Source organism: Mauremys reevesii, linkage group 3, assembly GCF_016161935.1.
Source record: "Mauremys reevesii isolate NIE-2019 linkage group 3, ASM1616193v1, whole genome shotgun sequence".
NCBI lineage: Eukaryota > Metazoa > Chordata > Testudines > Geoemydidae > Mauremys > Mauremys reevesii.
Window position 1 is genome coordinate 27,049,292 of NC_052625.1, and position 21,853 is coordinate 27,071,144.

General features: G+C 47.1%; 1 protein-coding gene across 1 annotated transcript in view; it reads right to left on the minus strand.

The window, feature by feature from the left end:
* EML6 (EMAP like 6) overlaps window positions 1-21,853 on the minus strand; it is a 374,873-nt gene that overhangs the window by 84,476 nt on the left and 268,544 nt on the right. The window contains exons 19-24 of the mRNA XM_039531367.1: window positions 21,162-21,364; window positions 18,823-18,934; window positions 9,165-9,292; window positions 6,100-6,241; window positions 4,218-4,370; window positions 3,808-3,939 (exon numbers count right to left, since the gene is read on the minus strand). Coding sequence (XP_039387301.1) covers window positions 3,808-3,939; window positions 4,218-4,370; window positions 6,100-6,241; window positions 9,165-9,292; window positions 18,823-18,934; window positions 21,162-21,364 — 870 coding nt within the window. The remainder of the gene's footprint in view (window positions 1-3,807; window positions 3,940-4,217; window positions 4,371-6,099; window positions 6,242-9,164; window positions 9,293-18,822; window positions 18,935-21,161; window positions 21,365-21,853) is intronic.

A 21,853-nucleotide genomic window follows, 5' to 3' on the forward strand; every position in this document is an offset into this window, starting at 1 on the left:
GCCGCCAAGGGTGGTGTCCAACTCCTTATAGAAGCAACAGGACTTCAACACAGCACCAGAGTGACAGTTTGACTCCCTGGGCTTCTGGTATGCCTGCCTCAGCCCCTTTATCTTCACATGGCACTGATGTGTCTCCCATTTGTAACCCTCATCCAACATATGGATAATCTTCTGGTCTGGAAAGAAAGTCCCTGCTTGCAACTTTCTGTACAGTCCAGTTTCCTGAAGATGTGTGTGTCATGCACCTTTCCCTGACCACCCTGCGTTGATGTCAATGAAATGACCACGGGGATCCACACACACCTGCAATACCATAGAGAAGTACCCCTTTCTATAGATGTACTCCGTTCCAAGATGGTATCCAAATTTGGGATATGCTAGCCATCTATAACCCTACCGCAGTTACGGATTCCTGTTGTTGTAAAGCCATCCAGTATTTCACACACACTGCCAAGAGTCACAGTCCTTCATAGCAGAATAAGATTAATGGCCCTGCACACTTACATTAATGCAACCCGAATGTTGGACTTCCTGACTCCAAACTGATTTGCAATGGACTGGTAGCAGTCTGGAGTTGCCAGCTTCCACAAAGCAATCGCCACACACTTCTTCATCGAGAGGGCTGCTCTCAATTTGGGGTCATTGCACCGCAGTGCTGGGGCAAGCTCCATACACAGTTCCAGGAAGGTGGCTTTCCGCATCTGAAAGTTCTGCAGTTCCTGCTTGTCATCCCAGACCTGTATAATAATGTGATCTCACCACTCAGTGCTTATTTCTCGAGCCCAAAAATAATGGTCCTCCAGGTGCAGCTGTTCCATGAATGCCCAAAATAATCTGGTGGTGTTTCTTTCCATGGCACATAGCAGGTCAGACACCTCGGATTCCTATTTAGATTAGGTGCTCACGATATACTGCATAGCAGCCGTGATATGTTTATAACAGAGACCACAACAGTAGGGAGCAGTGTAGGATCCATCTTTTTAGACAGAGATGGTGGGCACACAGTAAACAGGGACTGATGGAAAATGCCATGAAATGCAATTGGAAGCCCATGGAATGATGCGACGGAAAAACTGCATCATGGATGTTGAACCTGCACCCATGATAGACTGCAATCCATTTTACCTTCCCACAACTCCTAGTTGCAGAAGGTGGTGAGTAGCACAGTTGGATAGCCACCCACAGTGCACTGCTCTCTCTCTTGATGCTAGAGCACCAACTGTGAATGTGCTCTGCTGACAGAAGGAGCATTAGGTGAACAAGCACAAATGATGTAATTATACTGGTTTTTGATCGTTAGCATAACATGCATCGACAAAACTCTGTAGTATAGACAAAGCCTTAAATAGGAAAAGCAATTATTGATGAGCATAGGCCCTAGTTCACGTTTTATGATTTTGTTTTGTATATAACCATTTGTTTCCATCATTCACACTTGTTTCTATTTCAATCTCTAGCCTTACTTAAATAAATTTCCTTTTGTTTTACTATAATTGAACCCAAGTGCTGTGTGTGATACAGGAACGGTGGGCTGAGGTAAAACTGGGTACACTGTTCCTTTGGAAACAGAGAATCTGGCATTTCTGTGGGCTGGACACCACAGAAGGACACTTTGAAGAGACTTGGATGCTGGGGCATATCTGTTGTGAACCTGCAGGGCAAAGGCAGGCTGGTATAGCCCAGAGGAGAGTGCTTGAGTGGCTGACAGGCTGGATGGGTGGAGCTAACACCAGCTAGCACAGACAAGATTCTCTTGCGATGGAGGCAGGTGGCAAGAAGGAGGACTCACTGCCCCGGGTGCCCCGAGAAGTGTCATATATGTATCATATCCCACAACTTGATGTACAGGTATTGTAAAACAAGTTGTTATTGTTTGTATCACCATAGTGCCAAGGAGCCCTAGTCATTGACCAGGACCCCATTTTCCTAGATGCAGTACAACTGGAGGAAAAAAAAAAGATGGTCCCTGCTCCAAAGAGCTTAACTAGTTAAGAGTGACATTTTCTTGGCCCAGGTTCTAATCAAAATGCACAGAGCCTGACCTGCAGTAGAGTCTGACGAAGAGAAATTAAAATATATATGCTGCATATCACTTCTATTTCTCTGCTGACTACACCCTCCCTTCCACATTGCAAAGGGGGATTTTGGTGTAAGTACAACATTCCACTTCTTCACTAGAATTGTACCTATGAAAAGGATTCACTCACTGTCTTTTTTCACTTCCTCTTATGTCAGTCATAATCCTCAAAGTGGGAAAATGTTCAGTAGTTGTTGTTCCAGAGAATTGATGTGACACAACTGGTATGCTGGATAATTTGCAAATTTGTACATGTTCTCTTTGATCCTACTTCAATATTAAAGAAGCTTATTTTAATGCTTTTGTTTTATTCTCATCCCTGAGCCTCAAGTACTGAGGTGGGTGTCTGGTACTGTACAAAGCACATGTATAAAAGAGTCAGAAAGTGAAATATTTTAAAGTAAATTGATCCAGTTAGTGGACTGGAGAAGTTAGAAAGGGGAGGAGGTAGCTCATAACTAATAACTAATAACTGTTTGGAATTGGCTTAATTGAAGGGATTCTAGTATTTAAGGATTGAAGAGCTGATTTAAAACTGGAGAGTATATTGCCATCTACCACGCTTATATGATAGGATCATAATTCAGAACCTGAATGCTTATATGATAAGATCAGAAGTCCCTCACTTTCAAACTGCATCAGCCTCATCCAACCAAATCAGAAGTAACAATAGCAGGCTTCTAAAAGAGGTATCCAGCCCTCCTTGATCAGGAGCACAGGTCAGTTTGATGCCAGGTAAGAGACAGGGAGAAAAGGGCAAAAAAGTCCTAAAAAATTAGAGGACTAAATAAACAATAATCATACTTAAGTCTTTTTAAACTGGTAGGTCAGCACATTCCCCTGGATGTCCACATGACTATGATCAAAATTATTTAATGTACTACTCCTTTTGTTGGAAAGTTCCCACAGTCACAAATCCCCATAGACAGGAATGCATACCAGTCTTTGCTTCCTTACTTATTCAAAACTTTTTTTTAAAAAACCTTTCAGAAAGTTAGAGCTGTACAGTATTATGAAACATGATGCTCGATTACCAAAAGACTGTTCAACAGATAGAGTTGAAAAAGATTATGTTTAACCAGCGTTGGACTGTGCAACTGCATGTAGCAAAACACAGCTAAAATTCATAAAATTTGCCATTGTGAAATATTAAAATATTTCAGTATAATAGGCAAATATTTTTGTAATTACTTGTTAAAACAGCAAATCCTTATTATAATTTCACACAGGGAGATGGAACTAAAAGTGGCATATCCATGGAAAGTTATATCTACGTTTGAAAAAGATTAAGAAAATGAGGCTACTTGTATCACAGTATGGTATGATTTTGGTAATGCTCTCTGACTGGCTTCATCACAATAAATGCCACGTAGTGCTCAGTGAACAGAAGAAGAAGGAAATCAGTCATGAGAGGTGGAATAGATGTTCAGCATGTGTTGCTAGCATGCAACTACAGAGCATCAGGTAAAGAAAAACAGCAACATTACATTCATGCATGACATTTTAGTTAGATGTTCTAAGTGAGTACCACAATCTTCAGCACAGATGTTATATGTAAGTATGCATTCCATCAATAAAAATGAATTGCAGTTGGAAAGTGGGATATATAAGATCATTTTTTCAGGAACAAAGGGATATTATGAGGCAGTTTTTCTATATCATAACTAGAACAGGCACACATTTGACATTTACTTTTACTGTAAATTCACATATTTAGTCAACAATTTTACCTCTTGAGTCCCAGTCAATGTGTGTGATATAGCTAGATGCACCTTTGCAGATGCCAACTCTTTTGCTGGTAAGCACATTGTAAATGTCTACAAAATTATCATGGGAAGCCACTGCCAGATATTTTCCTGAATCTGTAAAAGAAAGAAATCCAAGTTAACTAAAGTATATGTGAGTATTCTTGATATTAATTATTATTATTATTACTTCTTATTTCTAATGCAGTAGTACTCAAACACCTCAGTCAGAATTAGGGGCCCATTGTGATGGACTCTGTACAAACACATCAGAATGAAAAATACCTAATAGCCATGGTTCACATGTAAAACAAACTCGCCCTCTTAACATTCCATTTTAAGTCTATTATTGAAAACAAAACCAAAAAACAACTTATTTTATCCTTTGACTGCACCTCGTGAAAATTTGATATCAGAGATCATTTCCTTTCTGTGGTGGAAAGAGACCATATCTTCAACAGTATCAACATTCACTACCAGAAAACTCCCATCATTCAACCCTACAGCCAAGGCTTTCCCATCAGGAGAAAAAGCACAGCATCGTCCTCCTGGAAAAGAAATTCAAAAGAAACACCTTATTGTTTATAATGTTGGACTGAGGAAACCAGCAATAATCTGCAGCTAGAAGGTCTCCCCACAGAAAAGGTCTATAAATTAATCATTTCTTAGGGGATGTATACACTGGAATCAGAGGTGTGATTGCAGATCATGTTGGCATACTGAAACTACCTTTAATATAACCAGTATAGCTAAAAATAGCTGTGAAGATGTGGTGGCATGGACCATGGCACAGGCTGTACACTCATATATACTCATGTTACTAGCCTATGCTGGAATCCATCTTGCTACATCTTCACTACTATTTGTAGTTGTGCTAGGTAGATTAAAGTTACCATGGGTATGTCTAGCTCAGTGGTTCCCAAACTTTAACAACCTGTGCAACCCTTTCACTAAAATGTCAAGTCTCGCGAACCCCCTAGTAAAAATGAATATTTCCAGGGATTTTCTCCTTTACCTGAATATAAATTATAAAAGCAGTGATCCTGGAAATATAAATTTTGTTTTTATGACATGCTTATTACACACTATTATTAATTATTATTTATCATTACAGTATTTATATAACATTATGAAAATGGCAACACTCTTCCAAAATCTCACTTTCATAGTTTGTATCACTTTGAATAAGCCTGTTATAAAACAAGGCTCCTATGTTTCATCAAGGAGCATCAGATGTGAAACAAAATGAAGGTATTTAAGAAGCCAACTCAAAGAGTTCTTCCTACACAAGCATTCAGGTCTTGAGCAGTCCAGGCAAACAACACTCGTTACAACAAACCTTAAACTTTTTCTTCATAATAATTTAAAAAAACAATAGTAGCTGCCTATTTAATTTTAAAAACAGCAAAAAATATCCACCTCCCTTTCCATTTCTTACAAGGAGGTCTTGAAGTTTAACTCTCCTCAATGTAATAGATATGCTTGCTTTGATCTTCTTAGTTCTTGGAAGTCCAACGGCTCTGGGATCCTGGCCCCGTGCTGCCCGTGGTCCCTAGGGACAGCTCCGTCCACCATTAGGGAATCTGTTCCCGAGACCCCCCTGTAACATTTCGTGAACCCCCATGGGTTCACGAACCCCAGTTTAGGAACCACTGGCCTAGCTAAACTGCAATCACACCTCTGACTGGAGCATAGTCATACTCTCCTAACCTTAATGAGACAGTCTAACTGCATAATTATTATTTGTTGGAATTTTCAGGGGGCACCATTTCAACAGTTACTCTCTGCTTTATGTAGAGGAGGAAGGATGTATATCCACAATCGACCAGCTGCCCAGAAGTTGAAGTGGGGGAATAAAATATAAAGTTCACATTGCCACTGGATCCTGATCCTGATACTTTTTATCACATGGAAAATTATCTTGTCTGTAACTTGGTAAGAAAACTTTTAAAAGCAGAACAATAAACAATTTGTGGGCTTTAAAATATCCTTAGAGGGAGAGAATGATTTTGTGGTTAAAACATAGGACTTGTAGAGTCAGGGGAAATGGGTTCTTTTCCCTCCTTTGCCACAGACCTGTTTTATGTCAGGGACATCACCCCTTCGGTGTCCCAGATTCTCTATATGCTCCTATTCCCTATCAACCTACTAGGGATATTAGAGACTTAATTCATTTATGTCTGTAAAATGCATTAAGAGACACAGATGGAAGGCACTATAGAAATGCAGTGCATTATTATTACTCTTGCAGTATATACAGTCAAAGGAGAAAGTTACCTTTTTTGAGTTTCCTCACTGCTAACATGCGGTGTTGTGAGGAAAGTTCCCAGATTCTCAGTGTTTTATCATCACTCACTGTTGCACAGATAGGCAAGAGAGGGTGAGCTGCCAAGCCCCACACTTCTCCTTCCATATGCCCCTAAGGAAAGTCATAGAAGTTAAGGATGGATAACACCTTTTAATGTCTGTAGGCCATCCCTCTGCTAGTGCATTTTCTAGTGTTCTGTCTAATCTTTTAAATGTCTCAGATAACAGGGCTTCCACCATCTCCTTCAGAAGATGTTTCTCATTCTAAGGAAGGGTATGTCTACACTTCCAAGATGGAGATATAAATTCCCAGCACAAGGAGACATACATACACACTAGCTCTGATCAAATTAGTGGGCTAAAAATGCAGCCATGGCAATGTGAGGAACTAGATGCCCCAAGTACATTCTTAGTGTCTCTGATGGGCATGCATTCTGGGTAGCTAAACCCTCTTGCTGCTGAAGCTGCTGTGACTACACTATTTTTAGTGCACTAGCTCAATCAGAACTAGTTCAAATATGTGTCCTTGAGCAGGGAGTCATCCCCCCCTTCCCCAACTCCAACCCAAGTATAGATAAACCCTAAGAGAACTTACTGTCAGGTCCTGCCCCTGATAATCAGCCTAAATGTACTCTTCCTTCATTTTAGCCCATCACTACTAGGTGTAAACTTTGTACAATCCTAAACAAATTATCTCTTTTCCACCCTTCAATACTTGTACAGGAGACAGTTATGAGATCCTAACATAGGCAACATTCTCAATGACGTTTATGGAAGTTAAGCATTCTGCAGGATTCTGATCTGGTATTAGTCATTGTTTAGTTCTTTTAATTTTTTCTCATAAGTCAATCTTTATATCCCTTTAATCATTTTTGTTGCTCTTCTCTGGATTTTCTCCAGTTTGGATACAGCTTTCCAGTACTAGATGCTGCCCAAGTTACAGGCCTGAATGACAGGCACGCTGGTGGTGGTGTCAAATGTCGAAAGAGAAACCAAGATTTTAATTTGGCTAAAAGGAGACAGGTCTGTAGTAAAGAGCACTCCATGCTACCTACCTCTTCCTCATACCTTTTCAGTGATTTTTCTCACATGCATAAACAGAGGAATCTTGAGTATGAGTTGACAGATTATTTTACCTCTGCTGTGGTGTGACCACTGCTGGTATACTGTGCCCACAATTCAACAAGGATGTTGATAAATTGGACAGGGTTCAGAGAAGAGCCACAAGAATGAGTAAATGCTTAGACAACATGCCTTACAGTTATAGACTCAAAGAGCTCAATCTATTTAGCTTAACAAAGAGAAGATTAAGGGGTAACTTGATTATAGTCTGTAAGCATATATATGGAGATCAAATCTTTAATATTTTCTCCTCACTCTAATAGAGAAAGGTATAACATGATCCAGTGGCTGGAAGTTGAAGCTAGACAAATTCAGATTGGAAATAAGGTATACATTTTTAACAGTGAGGGTAATTAACCATTTGGAACTACTTACCAAGGGTTGTGGTGGATTCTCCATCACTGACCATTTTAAAATCAAGATTGGATATATTTCTAAAAGATACTCTAAGAATTATTTTGGGGAAGTCCTATGGCCTGTGTGATGCAGGAGGTCAAACTAGATGATCACCATGGTCCCTTCAAATCTATGAGTCTACTGAAGGACAAGGTCAGCTCATTTCCTATTACTGCAAATGATGGACTCCAGTTTAGCAATTTGCATTTTGTAGACATGGAAAAACTCCACTAAAACAACAAATGTTTACTGGTTCATCAGGACATCTTGATCACATCTTACATATTTTCTATTTGTGCTTGAGTTGATATATGAATAACAGTAATTTTGTCTGGATGACTAATTATAACAATTATTTCTATATAACTTTATTATGCTAGATGCAGTCACCACATATATTTTCTTTATCAGCAGAACTCACCACAGAACTCAGGTTATTTTCATATAATTTTAGTATCACAACTCATTAGCATTTGTCAGAGCAGAAATATATGAGAAGATTATCATTTCAAATGTTCTTGTTAAAACTCAAGTACAAAATACATCTGCTCATACCCCATGTTGTTATGGCTATCACACAAGTAGCAGAAACTGCAATGTTGCTTTACATGCCTGGAACTAATTCCATACAACAGTATTACAGATAAGAAATAAAGTTTTGTAAAAACACTAGACATTTTAGATATATCTATGATTTAATAAAATAGAATGTAAATAAAACAAAGAAACATTTTGATTACTTTAACTGAAGTCTTATTTTAAAAAAGTGGCTCAAACTCCCAAAAAGTGGATCAAATTACAATAAAGTCCATACTTGAATTTTAAAAAAAAACAACCCAAACATACAAAAGGAGAGCTTAAACAATTTTCAGTATAAAAGGAGTGCTATCCTGCAAAGTTGGTACAGTTATTAAAACAAAACAACATCAGAGATCTCAAGGGGCACATATACTAGAAATTTGTTAAATATTTTGTTAAATCCATAGATGTTATAAATCACACAAATAGTTGCCTCTCCACTTCTCAGGAAAGATGTAATAGCAGATTGCTGTAGTGAGCTGTCAGTTTACTAAAACTTAACATTATAAAATAAAATATAGAATATTTACTAGTATGCTATATGATTTCAGCATAAATAAACTGTCAAAATAAAATGAACAAATTACGTTTTGTGTTGCAAAAGCCCTGCTTTTTAGTTTTTATTGTTATATATATATTTCCATAGGTCCTAATCCAGCTTCCATTAAAGTAAATGAAAAGACTCAATAGTACTCAAAGTTAGTGGGCTCTTACTTGTTTTTTCACCTCAAAATTCAGTAATTCACAACAGGTTTCCAACTCCTCAGTATGAATCATCAAGGTCCTACTGTACATCAGTTTCTGAATGAACAGTGACAGGGAGGGATGGCAAATAACTGACCAACAGTATTAAAGAAAACAAAAAGAGAGCAATTGGGGAAATCTTACGAATTCTTGCATTCTTATGACCTATTTGATGAAGAATACTAGTATTGTACCTGAACAAGCAGAGTCATGGGGCCACTTTTATCAATTTCAAGTATCTCTCCATTTCTGGTCCCCACTAGTATATGCCCATGTCCTAAAGTGATGGCACGAATGGAGGGATTATCTTCCAAAAGTAAACCTGAAAGATAAAAAAATGTGCATTTAAACTTCTTATTTGCAAAATCAAAGAAAACTCTCAGTTAGTATTGTACCTTATGTTATCTATGATCAAAATCTATTTAAGATAGTCACACCATAATATGTAAGATGTACTTGTTTGGTCAAGCAGTTAACTGACCTGTGGATTTATGTAATAGTTGGGACTGGGGGCGGAGCTGTGCTCTTCTACACTGTACAGGGAATCGTCTTGATAATTTAAAGGCAGATATTTTATTATGTGTTTAATTGTATAAGGTGCTCAGGTGCGATAGCAATAAAGGTGTTAGATTTGTAAATATCTGTACATATTATTTTGAAGACTTTGTCCGGTATGATCATATGATCCAAACTAGCACCTGACAATAATTCATTACAGAAGAACATACTGTGTCTGAAACACCATAATTCACAGGGTTCTTTAAATTTACGGAGAATCTGCTTCTACTCAGAAATCTGGCCATCAAGTGCCAAGGGGCACTTGAAGAGCTAGTTATTTAACATGGAGCATGCATTTTGAAATGGTTGGAAAAATAAGTTGGTGACACTTTTTTTTTAAAACTTATCCAAAACCAATGCAAAATGTCGGGAGAATGAGGGAAGAATTTAATTGGTCAACTGGTTGTTTTGGTAAGATTTTGACACTTTTTCACACCATTTTACTAACCCTCATGCATATAACCTTTATCAATTGTGACGGACTCAGGCCAGAAGGATATAAGAAGATAGTCCTTTTGAGTACCGGGATGTGGGCGAGCGCTAGCTAAAAGCCCCTCCTCCAGCCTAGGGAGGGGCCACGAAACCCAGAACCCAACTGACTTCGGGGGACAACAAAGGCGACAACAGGAACAGTCTGTGGGGGTCAAAGGGCCAAAACTAAGGAACCGGAAGGGGACACCGAGCAGAGAACCCCGGACAGTGCCCACTGCTCCTCAAAGACATCGAGAGAGCCGGCGGACGCTGCCGAGAGGAACTCTGCCCGGATACATGAATGGATGAAAGAACGAAAAATGGCCCCACAGTTGCAGGCCCCTCCTCTGCCAACCTCCCCTCCCTGGTGTTACAAATGGCCACCTTGGCCATAGCGAGGAGGAGGTTGACGAGGTGGTCCCGCGACTTCGTGGGGCCTCGGATTGGGTGTGCATAGAAAAATAAATGTGGGGAAAAGTGCAGCCAGAACCTCAATAAGAGGTTCTGGAGGAGCCGGAAAAGGGGCTGCAGACTGGCGCAGTGAAGGTACGTGTGCGCCAGGGTCTCCCTCATGCCACAGAAGGGACAGGCATCAGGGATAGTGGTAAACCGCGCCAAGTACACGCCCGTGCTCACAGCTCCATGCAGGAGCCGCCAGCTGATATCCCCAGCGGGCCGCGGGACTAAGATGGAATAGAAACTGGCCGCTGCTGGTAAAAGGTCCCGCCACTTGGTGGCTGGGCGGGACACGAGGGTGGGGTAGTGAAGCGTGTGCAGCACGAGCGTGTACAGATGGTCCCGTGGCACAGTTTGAAAACGAACCAGCTGCATGACATGCAGCCTGCTTAAGGTATGCGAGTGGAAAGGCCGGGGAGGCTCACGGGGCAGGGGGCCGATGGAAAGGTCCGGAGGGCCCGGAGTGAGGGGCAGGCGGGGCTCACCCTCTCGCAGGACCCGCTCAAGGAAGAACCGAGCCTCCACCTCCTGAAGTACACGCCGGGGGGTCGTAAGGGTGGAGACCCCCATGCGCCCACTGAGTACCTGGGGATCCACCCAACTCCCCAGGTCGTAGTCCAGGAGGTCTCCGATCTTGGTGACTCCCGCCAGGACCAACCTCCGGCACACCGAGGAGGACTCCGCCACCTGCACACGAAGATGGAGATTGTGTAACAGGGGCTCCGCGAGGAAATCAACCCCCTCAGTGGCCACAAAGGACCTGGTTGCTGAAACCAGCCTCCAGGTCCGGAGGAGGTCCTGGTAGAAGACTGGCAGCTCGGAGAGGTCTCGCGGAAGACCTCCCGGATGGAGGAAAAAAGAGCTGCCGGTCGTATCGGAGCCCTTGCAGGTGGTGGAGGAAGGCGTGTGCCAATGTGCTCCATGCCGAGCCACCTGCACTATAAAGGAGTCTCTGCGGAGCCTGGAGGTGGAAGACGTGGACCTGCCTGTGAATGCATGTCAGGCCCTGTCCGCCCTCCTCCAAGGGAAGATGGAGAACCCCCACAGAGACCCAGTGCGGTCCCTGCCAAAAAAAACTCCAGTACCAACCTCTGGAGATTGGCCAGGACCACCGGGAGTGGGCACAGGGTGTTGAGTCGGTGCCAGAGCATGGACAGGACCAGCTGGTTAAGCACCAGCACTCTCCCCCAGAGGGAGAGGCACCGGAGCAGTCCCGTCCAGCTCCACAACTGCCCAGTCACCCTGCTCTCCAAACCGTGCCAGTTCTCCGGTGGAGGCGGATGCATGGCCGAGAAATAAACACCAAGATAGAGCAGTGGACCCGCGCTCCACCGAATGGCTTGAAGCGCGAGTGGGAGGGGGCTCACCCACCACCCGGCCCTGACCACCAGGCCAGAGCTCTTGACCCAGTTGACCCAGGCAGAGGAGGCCGCTGAATAAACAGCTTGACAAGCCTCCACCCGCACCAGGTCATCCAGGTCCTGGACCACAAGGAGCACGTCGTCAGCGTATGCTGCCAGAACCAGCCGCACCTCCGGCTCACAGAGCACCAACCCCGTTAACCTCTTGTGAAGGAGACAAAGGAAGAGCTCAATGGCTAGAATGTACAGCTGACCCGACAGTGGGCAGCCTTGACGCACCCCTCGCCCGAAGCTGACAGGTGCGGTCAGGGTCCAATTGAGCTTGACCAAACACTCTGCGGAGGCATACAGCACCTGGAGAAACCCCACAAACTGGGGTCCGAAGCCAAAAGCCCGCAGAGTGCCCAGGAGATACCCGTGGTCCATCCAGTCGAACGCCTTCTCCTGATCCAGGGACAGGAGGGCGAAGGACAGATCATCCCTACACCCAAGCTCCAAGAGATCTTGGACTAGATAAAGATTGTCAAAGATGGTACGGCCTGGGACGGTGTAGGTCTGGTCCGGATGGACCACGTCCGCCAGCACGGACCGCAGCCGCAGCGAGATGGCCTTCACCACAACCTTATAGTCCGTGCTGAGGAGCGAGACGGGACGCCAATTCGGGAAATTGCGGAGGTCTCCCTTCTTGAGCAATAAGGCGAGCCTGCACGAAAGAGGGAGGACCCCGCTCTCCAAGGACTCGGCCCAGACAATGGCAAGGTCCGGGCCAAGGACGTCCCAGAACACGTGGTAGAACTCCATGGTCAGCCCGTCCATGCCAGGAGATTTATTAGTGGGCATGAGATGGAGGGCTTCTGAGAATTTGGCCAGAGTGAGAGGCAGCTCCAGCTGGTCTCGGTCGCCCGTGCTGACCGTCAGGAGTCCGTCCCAAAGAGCTCCACAGGCATTGGCGTCGGTTGGATCCGAGGAGAAAAGGCCAGCGTAGAAGGCCCTGGCCCTCTTGCACATCTCCACTGGATCCATGAGGGGGGCGCCATCCCCTGCCAAGAGGCAGAGGATGTGCTTTTTCGCCCCCCTCTTCTTCTCCAGGGCGTAGAAGAAGCGGGAGCCGCGATCCATCTCCCGCAGGAGATGGATGCGGGATCGTACAAAGGCACCCCGGGCCCGAAGATTGTCAAGGGCCCGGAGCTCCTCCCGCTTCTCCCAGTGTGCTCCACAGAGGAGTGGATCTCCGGGGCTGGTGGCCAGATGCCTCTCCAGCTCCAATACCTCCTGCTCCAACTGCTCTATCACCACATCCCTCCGCCGGCTGGCACCCCGGGTATGGGTATGGCAGAAGAGCCGGGTGCGCACCTTCCCCACATCCCACCACTGCCGCGCTGAGGGAAAGGCACGCCTCTGTTCCTGCCAGGCCAGCCAAAACTCCTGGAAGGATGCCACAAACCCCACATCCTCCAGCAGGCTGTTATTAAAATGCCAATAAGTCGGCCCCGGCCTCTCCAAAGAAAGAGAGGCCATCACGGCCACCAAATGGTGGTCCGAGAATGGGGCCGGCTGAACGCTGGAGGAGTGGGCCTGCGAGAGATGACATCGAGAAAAATAAATGCGATCCAACCGGGAGTGGCTCGACCGGTGTCCCTCCACCCGGACACAAGTGAACGTAGAGTCATCGTCCGGGTGGTGGTCTACAATCTCCCTGAGGATGTCTGCAGCGGCCGGGCTCGGATCGATCCCCGTGTGGTCCCGCTCCTCGAGGGTGCAGTTGAAATTTCCACCCAGGACCAGGCACTCGCGAGGATCCAAAGTACTGAGGAAGGCGGACGCTTGCCGAAAAAAGCACACTTTCACTGGGCCGGATGCTGGGGCATAGACATTGACAAGATTCAACGTTAGCCCCTCCATCTGAACCCGGAGGTGCAGCAGGCGACCCGGCATGACCTTGGTAAACCCCAGCACCTCGGGCTGTAGGTGCGGGAGAACAGGGTCGCCACCCTGCCCTGACGGGCTGAAAGGTGGCTGAAGAAGACCCCGTCCCCCCACTCCAGCCGCCAGCTCGCTTCGGCGGCTGGGTCCGTGTGGGTCTCCTGCAGGAAAATAACCGAGTACCCCCCCTCCCGAAGGAAGGAGAGCACCTGGCACATGCGGAGACCTGACCTACAGCCCGCGGGTGTTCAAAGTGGCAAAGATGGACAGCGACATAAAGAGGGCTGGGGATGATCCTCACGGTCTGGGGCGCTAGTGGCACCCATTGGACCCCGCAGCAAACCATGACCAACCCCGAAAGCCAGCAGGGCGTCACGGAAGCCGCGGATCCGCTGGTAAGCTGCAGGATCCCGCTTCCCGTCCCTTTGCCCTCCCCCATAATGGCCCTCATGGTCTGGAGAACAAGATGGAAATAGCCCCAGCACTGAAGAGCGAGATGCACTCTGTTCTTGGAGCCACGAGTGTCCTCCAAGAAAGAGCGCATCTCACTCCTCTGCACGATGGGGACTGGGGTTACGGACCCCAAGGCATCTCCCAATTGGATCCCCCTGCCAGCCCTGTGGCCTATAGAGACGGGCATGCAGGGATCAAAGCCCTGTTGCAGCACCCATCCGTCCGGCACCACGCCACCTGACGCAACACTTGGCCCCAAAGACAATGGCGGAGGGAGGACTGCAGCCCCAGATGGGCTGGGAGAAGGAAAAACAAAAACTGCCTCCTGGGGGCCTGTATAAAAAGAAAATGAGGCAACCTTGGGGGCGGCAACAACAAAAGGAGGGAGGGAGGAGAGGTCAAGACAGGAACAAGGGCTGGAACAGGGTCAGGGACAGGGACAGGACACAGATCCAGGATGGGAGCAGGGTCGGGGCAGGGAACGGGGACAAAATCTAGGGCCTGGGCGGCAGAGCTACCGGAGCACGGTGCCTCTTGACCCGACATGGCAGTTAAAGGGACAGCAAGGGAGTGGGGTGCCTCCACAGCGCTAGCCTCAGGTGCCTCACTAAATGAGGCACCCACCGTTACAGTGCTGAGGGGAGGCGAAAACTGCCTGGCCACTCAGCATCGGCCGCCACCACAATGGGCACGGTGGCATCAGCCAGATTACCAGTCGCGGCCAGGCAGGTGGTCAGGGCCGGGGGCATTGCAGAGGCCAAAACAGGGGCAACCACCTGAGACAGAGGGAAGGGGAGAAGTGGGGGCACCAGATAGCAATCGCCCATACCGAGGCCCTCCAATGGCGGGGGGGAGGGGCTCCACTCTCTCAGTGGTTGGGGTCAAGCCCAGGGCCTCGATCTCGGCAAAAATAGAAGCAAAGTCCCCTCCCACCGCTACAGATTCCCCCTCGACAGCAGCCGGGGCAGTAGCCATTGCGGCGCTGACAGGGGGCACAGATGGCAACGGGGCAGTGGGGGCACTGTCTGGAACCGCCTAAGGGAGGGAGTCCATAGGAGAGATGGTACTACCCGCCTCCGCAGCTGCAGTGACCTCGGCTGACTCCAAACAACGAACGTCAGCAGGGGAGATAACGGAACACCCAGCACCAGCGACCCCCTTCATAGTTTTACAGGGGGTCCCTTCCCGCTTGCCAATGAGGGGGGGTGCTGGGCCCGTGCTCCCCACTTGCGGCGTCTCCCCCGCACAAGCTGCCAGCTCCCCGAAGAGGGGGGCTGGCCAGCTGGGTCAGAGCCAGGGAGCGAAGGCAAGGGAAGACAAGGGCTGGACAACAGGGAAAGGAACAAACTCCCCCTGAGGCAAGCCCCGCTTGAGTCCTGCTACCGGCCCTGCCACCCTCTCCTCCGCGGGCTCCGGTCTATTACCCGCCTCAGAGGCGGGGCACGCACGCTCATCTGGGCATGTCGGGGGGGCTGCCCCCAAAACCCGAGCGGAGTTGACAACGGTCACAGATGGAGGAGGGGTGACCCCAGGGACCGGGCGATCAGGGCCACCGGCGATGATAGAGCTGACGCCCTTCCGGGTCTCGGGGGTCTCGGATGCCCCTCCAAGCCGGGCCAGGGGGCAGTCCCTCCAGACGTGCCCCGCCACCTGGCAGAGAAAGCACTGGGCCACTCCCGACGAATAATAAACCCGGTACTGGGTCCCTCGATGGAGCACCAGAAAGGACCCCTCCAAAGCCTCCCCGTCACGTGCCGCCAGCAGAACGACAAAACGTGGCGGAGAGCGGGGTCTTTACAGCCCAACAAAATGGGGCTGAGGACAGACAGGGGTGGAGAGGAACGGCAAAAGGGCGGCATTGGGGAGGAAGGGAGGAAGAGAAGAGAGAACCACCCGTACGCCCAAGTCCTCCAAAGGCTCGAGGGGGACGTGAACACCCCCCACCGCAAAGCCCCTCTCCACCACCTCCTGGGCAGCGGCCTCTGACACAAGGAAGAACACCACCTTCCCAAACATCTTAGAGGCCGCCACCACGGCCGTGGGCCCCACCACCCGCGCCAACACCCGCACGTAGGTTTCCACGTGGGGCGAGGCCGGCACCAGGAGGCAACGCACCCCATGCTCCCTGGTGAGAGTGGGAAAGGGGCCCCGGCTGCAAGGAATGGTATTCCGGGAGGCAGCTGGAGCAGACGGCGAGGCGGCGAGCGGAGGGGTCGCAGCCACCTGGGCGTACGCTCTGGGGGCTAAGGGAGCGGCACCCCCAGAGCTGGTGGGGGGAACAATGGGCAAGGGAGAAGGGGGAGCTGTGGCCGTTGATGGGGCCGCAGTGGGAGAAGGAACCACTGCCACGGGGGGTGTCACCTTCCGGGCAGGCCCTTGCTCTTCTTCATCCCCCAGCCTTTCCCACCGGCCAAGGGAGCAGTCTCAGAAGTGGAGGCAGCCGAGGTCGCAGCAGCAACAGTGGAGTCTTGGGAGCCCCAATCCGTGCCTGCCAGTGCCCCAATGGTAGCAATGGCGGGCAGCCCGGCAGCGGCAGTCGAGGTGGCCATCGCAAGGGAGGGTATGGGGAGGGGGACCGAAAAGGAACTGCAGGGGCGTCCAGGGAAGTCCCACCCCCCGAATCACCCACCACAGAAAGGGAGGGAAGGGGACAGCCACTAGGGCAGGGGAATGGAAGGAAGGGGAGGGAGGAATGGGAGGAAAGGGAAGGGCAGGGGAGGGAGGGAAAGAACGGCTACCACACCCCACCCGCTAGGCTGAAAGCAGGGCGGGGGGGGCACCAACAGAAAGGAACAAAGGGAAACAAGGAACACAACTCCAGCACAAGATGAAAAAACCCAGTTCCCCTGGCTGCACTAAGGAGAAGAAGGGAAAACTAAGGCATCATGGAGGAGAGGGCATCAGTGAAGGAACCAATGAAAAAAAAAAAGGAGAGAAGGGGGGAATCTCAAACGCCAACAGCGGAACGTGGGCACACAGGCAATAAGGGCTCACCTGGAGGGAGGGCAAGAAGCAAGGGGGCGGAATGCAGGGGAGGGCTAGAGCGAGTGCGCCTGAGGCACGGAGCAAAGAACAGGGTGGGTTCAAAAACAACCAAACCAAAAATTTAAAAAAAAAAAAAAAAAAGGGAGGGGAGGGGAAATAGGGCTGGCAACCAGGCCGGCACCACGGGACAAGGGCAGGGCAAACAAACTAATCAAGGATCAGAAAGCAAACCAGGACAAACCAGAACAAACAGGGCGACCAAAAGGGGGGCGGGTGGGGCAGGCAGCAAGGGGCGAGGGGGCAAGCAGCTGCAAGAACAGGGGAGTGGGCGAGGCAGAGGGAAAGGGGACCCACCGGCCAAACACAGCAGGGGAGGGAGGACAAGACCAAAGGAAGGGAGGGGAAACGAGCACCCACGGGCGTCTGAAAAACAAATGCCTGTTTGCTGCCGCTATTTTCTCTGGATGGTTAGAGGGGCAGAGCAAACTGCCAGGCTGGAGAGCAGAGAACAGAGCCAGAAGGCAAGTGGAAAGGTGGAAGGGGCAGTGGTGGTGGCAGTAGAGGAGCAGACGGACTAGGGGGAGGGCTCCAGGCCACTCCCCCAGCTCCCCACAGCAAAGGCTCCTACCACCACAGAAGAAGGGATGTAACAAACCCCCCTCCACAAAACAAAGCCTCCTCTACTCCCTCCTCAGCTCCAGCAGCAGTAACAGCTCCCCAGCAGCAGCAGCAAAGGCAGCAGCAACCCAGCCAGGGGGGCCCCAAAATGATGGAAAAAGTGGGGCCCTGTACTTCCCTCTGAGGGTCACACCAGCAGGGTCCTCCCCACAGCAGCAACAGTAGCCAGGGGAGCAACCAGCCAGCAAACCGGCCTCAAGAGAGTGGAAGGCGGGTAGATCAGCCTCAGAATGAGCAGGTCCCTGTTCCCTGGATAGCCAAACAAGGGCTACTCCAGGCCAATCAAGACACCTGAGGCCAATTTAACCAGTTAAGATCATTAGGCTAATACCGGCTCCTGACCTCAATTAACTGACAAAGGGTCAGTTAAGGCTGTTAGGCTAATGGAGACAGCTGGAACCAATTAAGATCCCACTTATACTACTTTAAAAGCTCTCCTTGCCAGTCCTCTCTTGAGAGCAGCCCAGGTGAAAGGAGCTGGAGGAGAGGAAGCATTACTGAGCCCTGAGATAAGGGTGAAGCTTGGGAAAGGGGAGCACGGGGAAGTGGCCCAGGGAATCAAAGCAGCGTAGGTGGAGGAGGGAAGCCGCTAATAGCTGCTTTCATTAGGGTCCCTGGGCTGGATCCCGGAGTAGAGGGCGGGCCTGGTTTCCCCCCTTCCTCCCCGCATGATCTACAGAGATCCCTTTGAGAGGGGAAACAGACTTTGGTCCAGGCAGGAGACCAAATGGTGCCTATGGAGCTCTAAGGAGCAACAGAGACTGTGGGTATTCCACCTTCCCACCTCCTATACCGGTCTGTGATGAAAATAGCTCAATAAGCTGTAACCTTTGCCACCATACTGGAAAAGGGAGGTCATATTGAGGGCCTTAGTGAGCTTCTGAGGCCATTGAATCCGCCAGGAAGCTCGGGACCCACCAATACAGACTTGGAGCTTTGTCACACAATGTATTCTGAAAAACAATACCTTTAGAGCTAGGGGATAATGCTGATCTTTTAATAGCATATGTCTTCAGGCACCTCTCAAACATATCATCCCAGAGTGCCACAACTCCATCTTTTCCACCTGTTACGAAACCCTACACAAACACAGTTTGAAAAATACATTTAAATTCCAATCTTCTACATTAAAATGTTAATTTATAAATTGAGATATGTCCATATTGATCAAGATACAGTACAACTTTTTCTTTGTCTGTTTTGCATAGGTGTCTCACCCAAAATCTGTGGTCAGATTACAGATGTCCTGCACACAGGTATTAAAGGAGCAGAGAGTTCCTTCCCTAGAGCCCAACCCTACTAACATTTACAACTATAATTCCTGGGACCAAACTGTTTACTCAGATAAGCATATACAGCTCCCACAGACTTCAAGTTGTCAGTTAATATCTGGGGGCACAATTTAGCCCCTGTCTTGAACTATAATTTTAAAAAATATGTTTATGTGGTAGAAATTAAAATATAATTTGCCACATTTTTGTGTAAGGATTTACTAATGACACTACAAGAAAAGAAGAAATAGTTTTGCCAGTTCTTCAAAGTATCTTGAAAACAATATCTTCCTTGGATGTTGGAAGTTTTTCTTGTCTGTGTGATATTCTAATGAAAAAGGCATTAGTGCTATCCCAATGCATGAACAGCTTCATCATAAAAATAGGTTTTGTGGCAGTGATGGGGTATTAAAAATATTCTTTGTTACGCTGCTGTGATTAATGTGCATAAGCCTTGTCAAGTAGTGGTAGGCTAAGTACTGTTAGGCCTCAAACTTCCAGAAGTTGTAAGAAACGAGTACAGTAAAATCCTGCAAGCATAAGCATAATCTATCTAGGAAGCTTTCTAGACTAAGAAGGAAACTCTGTAAAGGTTGATACAGGCTTGTGGTAACTATGCTCTGCAACCAAATACCTCTTTAAGCTGATTCAAGCATTTTTGAGTCTAGCAAATTGACCACTATTAACCGCATAGAGAAGAGATGAGCTGGGCACAGGTGCACAGTTCATAAGTTCAAAACAACCGCAAATGCCACCCTGGAATATTTGGCCACCTTGACTGGTTGACTTGTTTTGAAGCACGGCCAGCAAATACTGTATAAATAAGATGCAGAGGCGTGTGTGTGTGTGTGTGTGTTGACCTAAAAGAAATCGCTCTTTGTCAGACTCACATACACCCCCTGAACCAAAAGGACTTGTGCTTCACTGACTATCTGTGCCTGGCCAGCGCAGGAAATAGTCAACTGAAGGTAATGTATCATCTTTGGACGAAGGCAGGGTAAGATTTGAATAAGGTCTGGTTATGCTCAAACTGGTTAATCTTAAATCTGTATTAATACTATAGGTTAAGTTTATTAGTAAATTGTTTGAGTTGTTTAAAAATAGTAGTAGTCAATAGTTAACAGTATATGTTAATAGTAACAGTATATGTTTTGTGCCTTGCTGGAAGCGGGTACAGTACTGATGAAGTTAGTAGTTTATAAATCATAGTGGCTTTACAAGTCACTGTGCTTGTCTTCAGTATAAGTTACCATCAAGTTTATCATAAAAGTCAGTAAAAGTTTATGTTGTTAAATAAGTTAATAGGTAGGTTAAAATTAGTACACTATAGTTGATTAATGTATCAGTATTCCATACGAACTTGTGTTGTTTGGGGATGGTTACGGTACACGTAAAGTCATTAGGCACGTTCTGTCTGTGTTGCCTTTATAGTCATAAGTCATTAAAAACCTTTCTTGAGGAATAATTAGTTGTCTAGTTTCTCTTTTGCAGACACTACTCAACCTTATTACATCTGTGTTGGGTGGCAGGAAGTAGCGATCACCCAGAGTCCCAATAGGGCCCTAACGTGAGCCCCCCTAGGGCTCTGACGTGTGTCTCCTCCTTCCATTAATCTCCACAGCTGCATGCCTTCAAAGACATGGAAATGAAAGATATGTGTACACAGTGAATGTATATTTTAGAGTTACAGTATTTTGGCTCATCTTAGAAAGTTATTGACCATAGGTCAATACATTAAATGTTGGTAAAGGAGCACATCACCACAAAACATTGCAGCTCATTATCGTCAATTACATTTTGTGTTTTTAGCCACATTCCATTTTTACCTACTGAAATTTGTTCTGCTGATACAGAAGCCATGTTTTTAAAGCTCATCTATTGTTTTCACTAACAAAACACAATGTACTGATGTACTTCTGTACAAAACCACAAGTGTCTTTTTTTAGTATATACCATCCCTGTCTATGCACTTTCAAAATCCTCAATTGTTATGAAAATAATGAACAGAAAACAGACTATATAAGAAGATGAATACCTTATCCAATGCATGCATATCAAATACTGGTCCATCATGGGCTTTCACTGTCTTAAGCAACAGAATATCTTTCCAGATGTAAATGTCTCCAGTAGCAGCTCCAGAGAAAACCAGATCTTCTATTCGCCCATAAGAAATACTCATCATAGTTTCCAGTTTCCCAATATTTCCAAAGGTCCCTCGTTTGGATGTAAAACCTCCTCCTGTAATGTGAACAACATTAAGTCCTACTACATTTTCATTTTGTATCCTCAGTGCTCTGAAGGACAAAAACTTGCTGTGAATGTGGAATACCAAGCTGGCAATAGTAATGTTGGGATTTCAATGCACAGCAAGACAGTAGAATGTGGGAAATTCATGTAGGACTATATAGTCCCCCGCACCACACACACAATGCTGTGCAGAATTTTCTTCTACCGGTGATTATTTCAAGCTGCTGATGAATCTTGGGGACAGATCAGGCAGAGAAAGTAGGGGCCTGGTTGATGAATCAATTGCTTCACAAATCCACCTGCCAAATCTCCTTTTCCTCTGTGGAGGTGGGCACGGTAATGCAGAAGCTATGTATAGTATGAAGGTTGTAGAAGTGGGCATGGAGCAGTTCTGCAGACTGAGTGGGAGGATTCTGTCCTCACTTGACTGCCAGAGAACCATACTGTGACATATTGCGCTAAAACCATTTGCTTGGTACA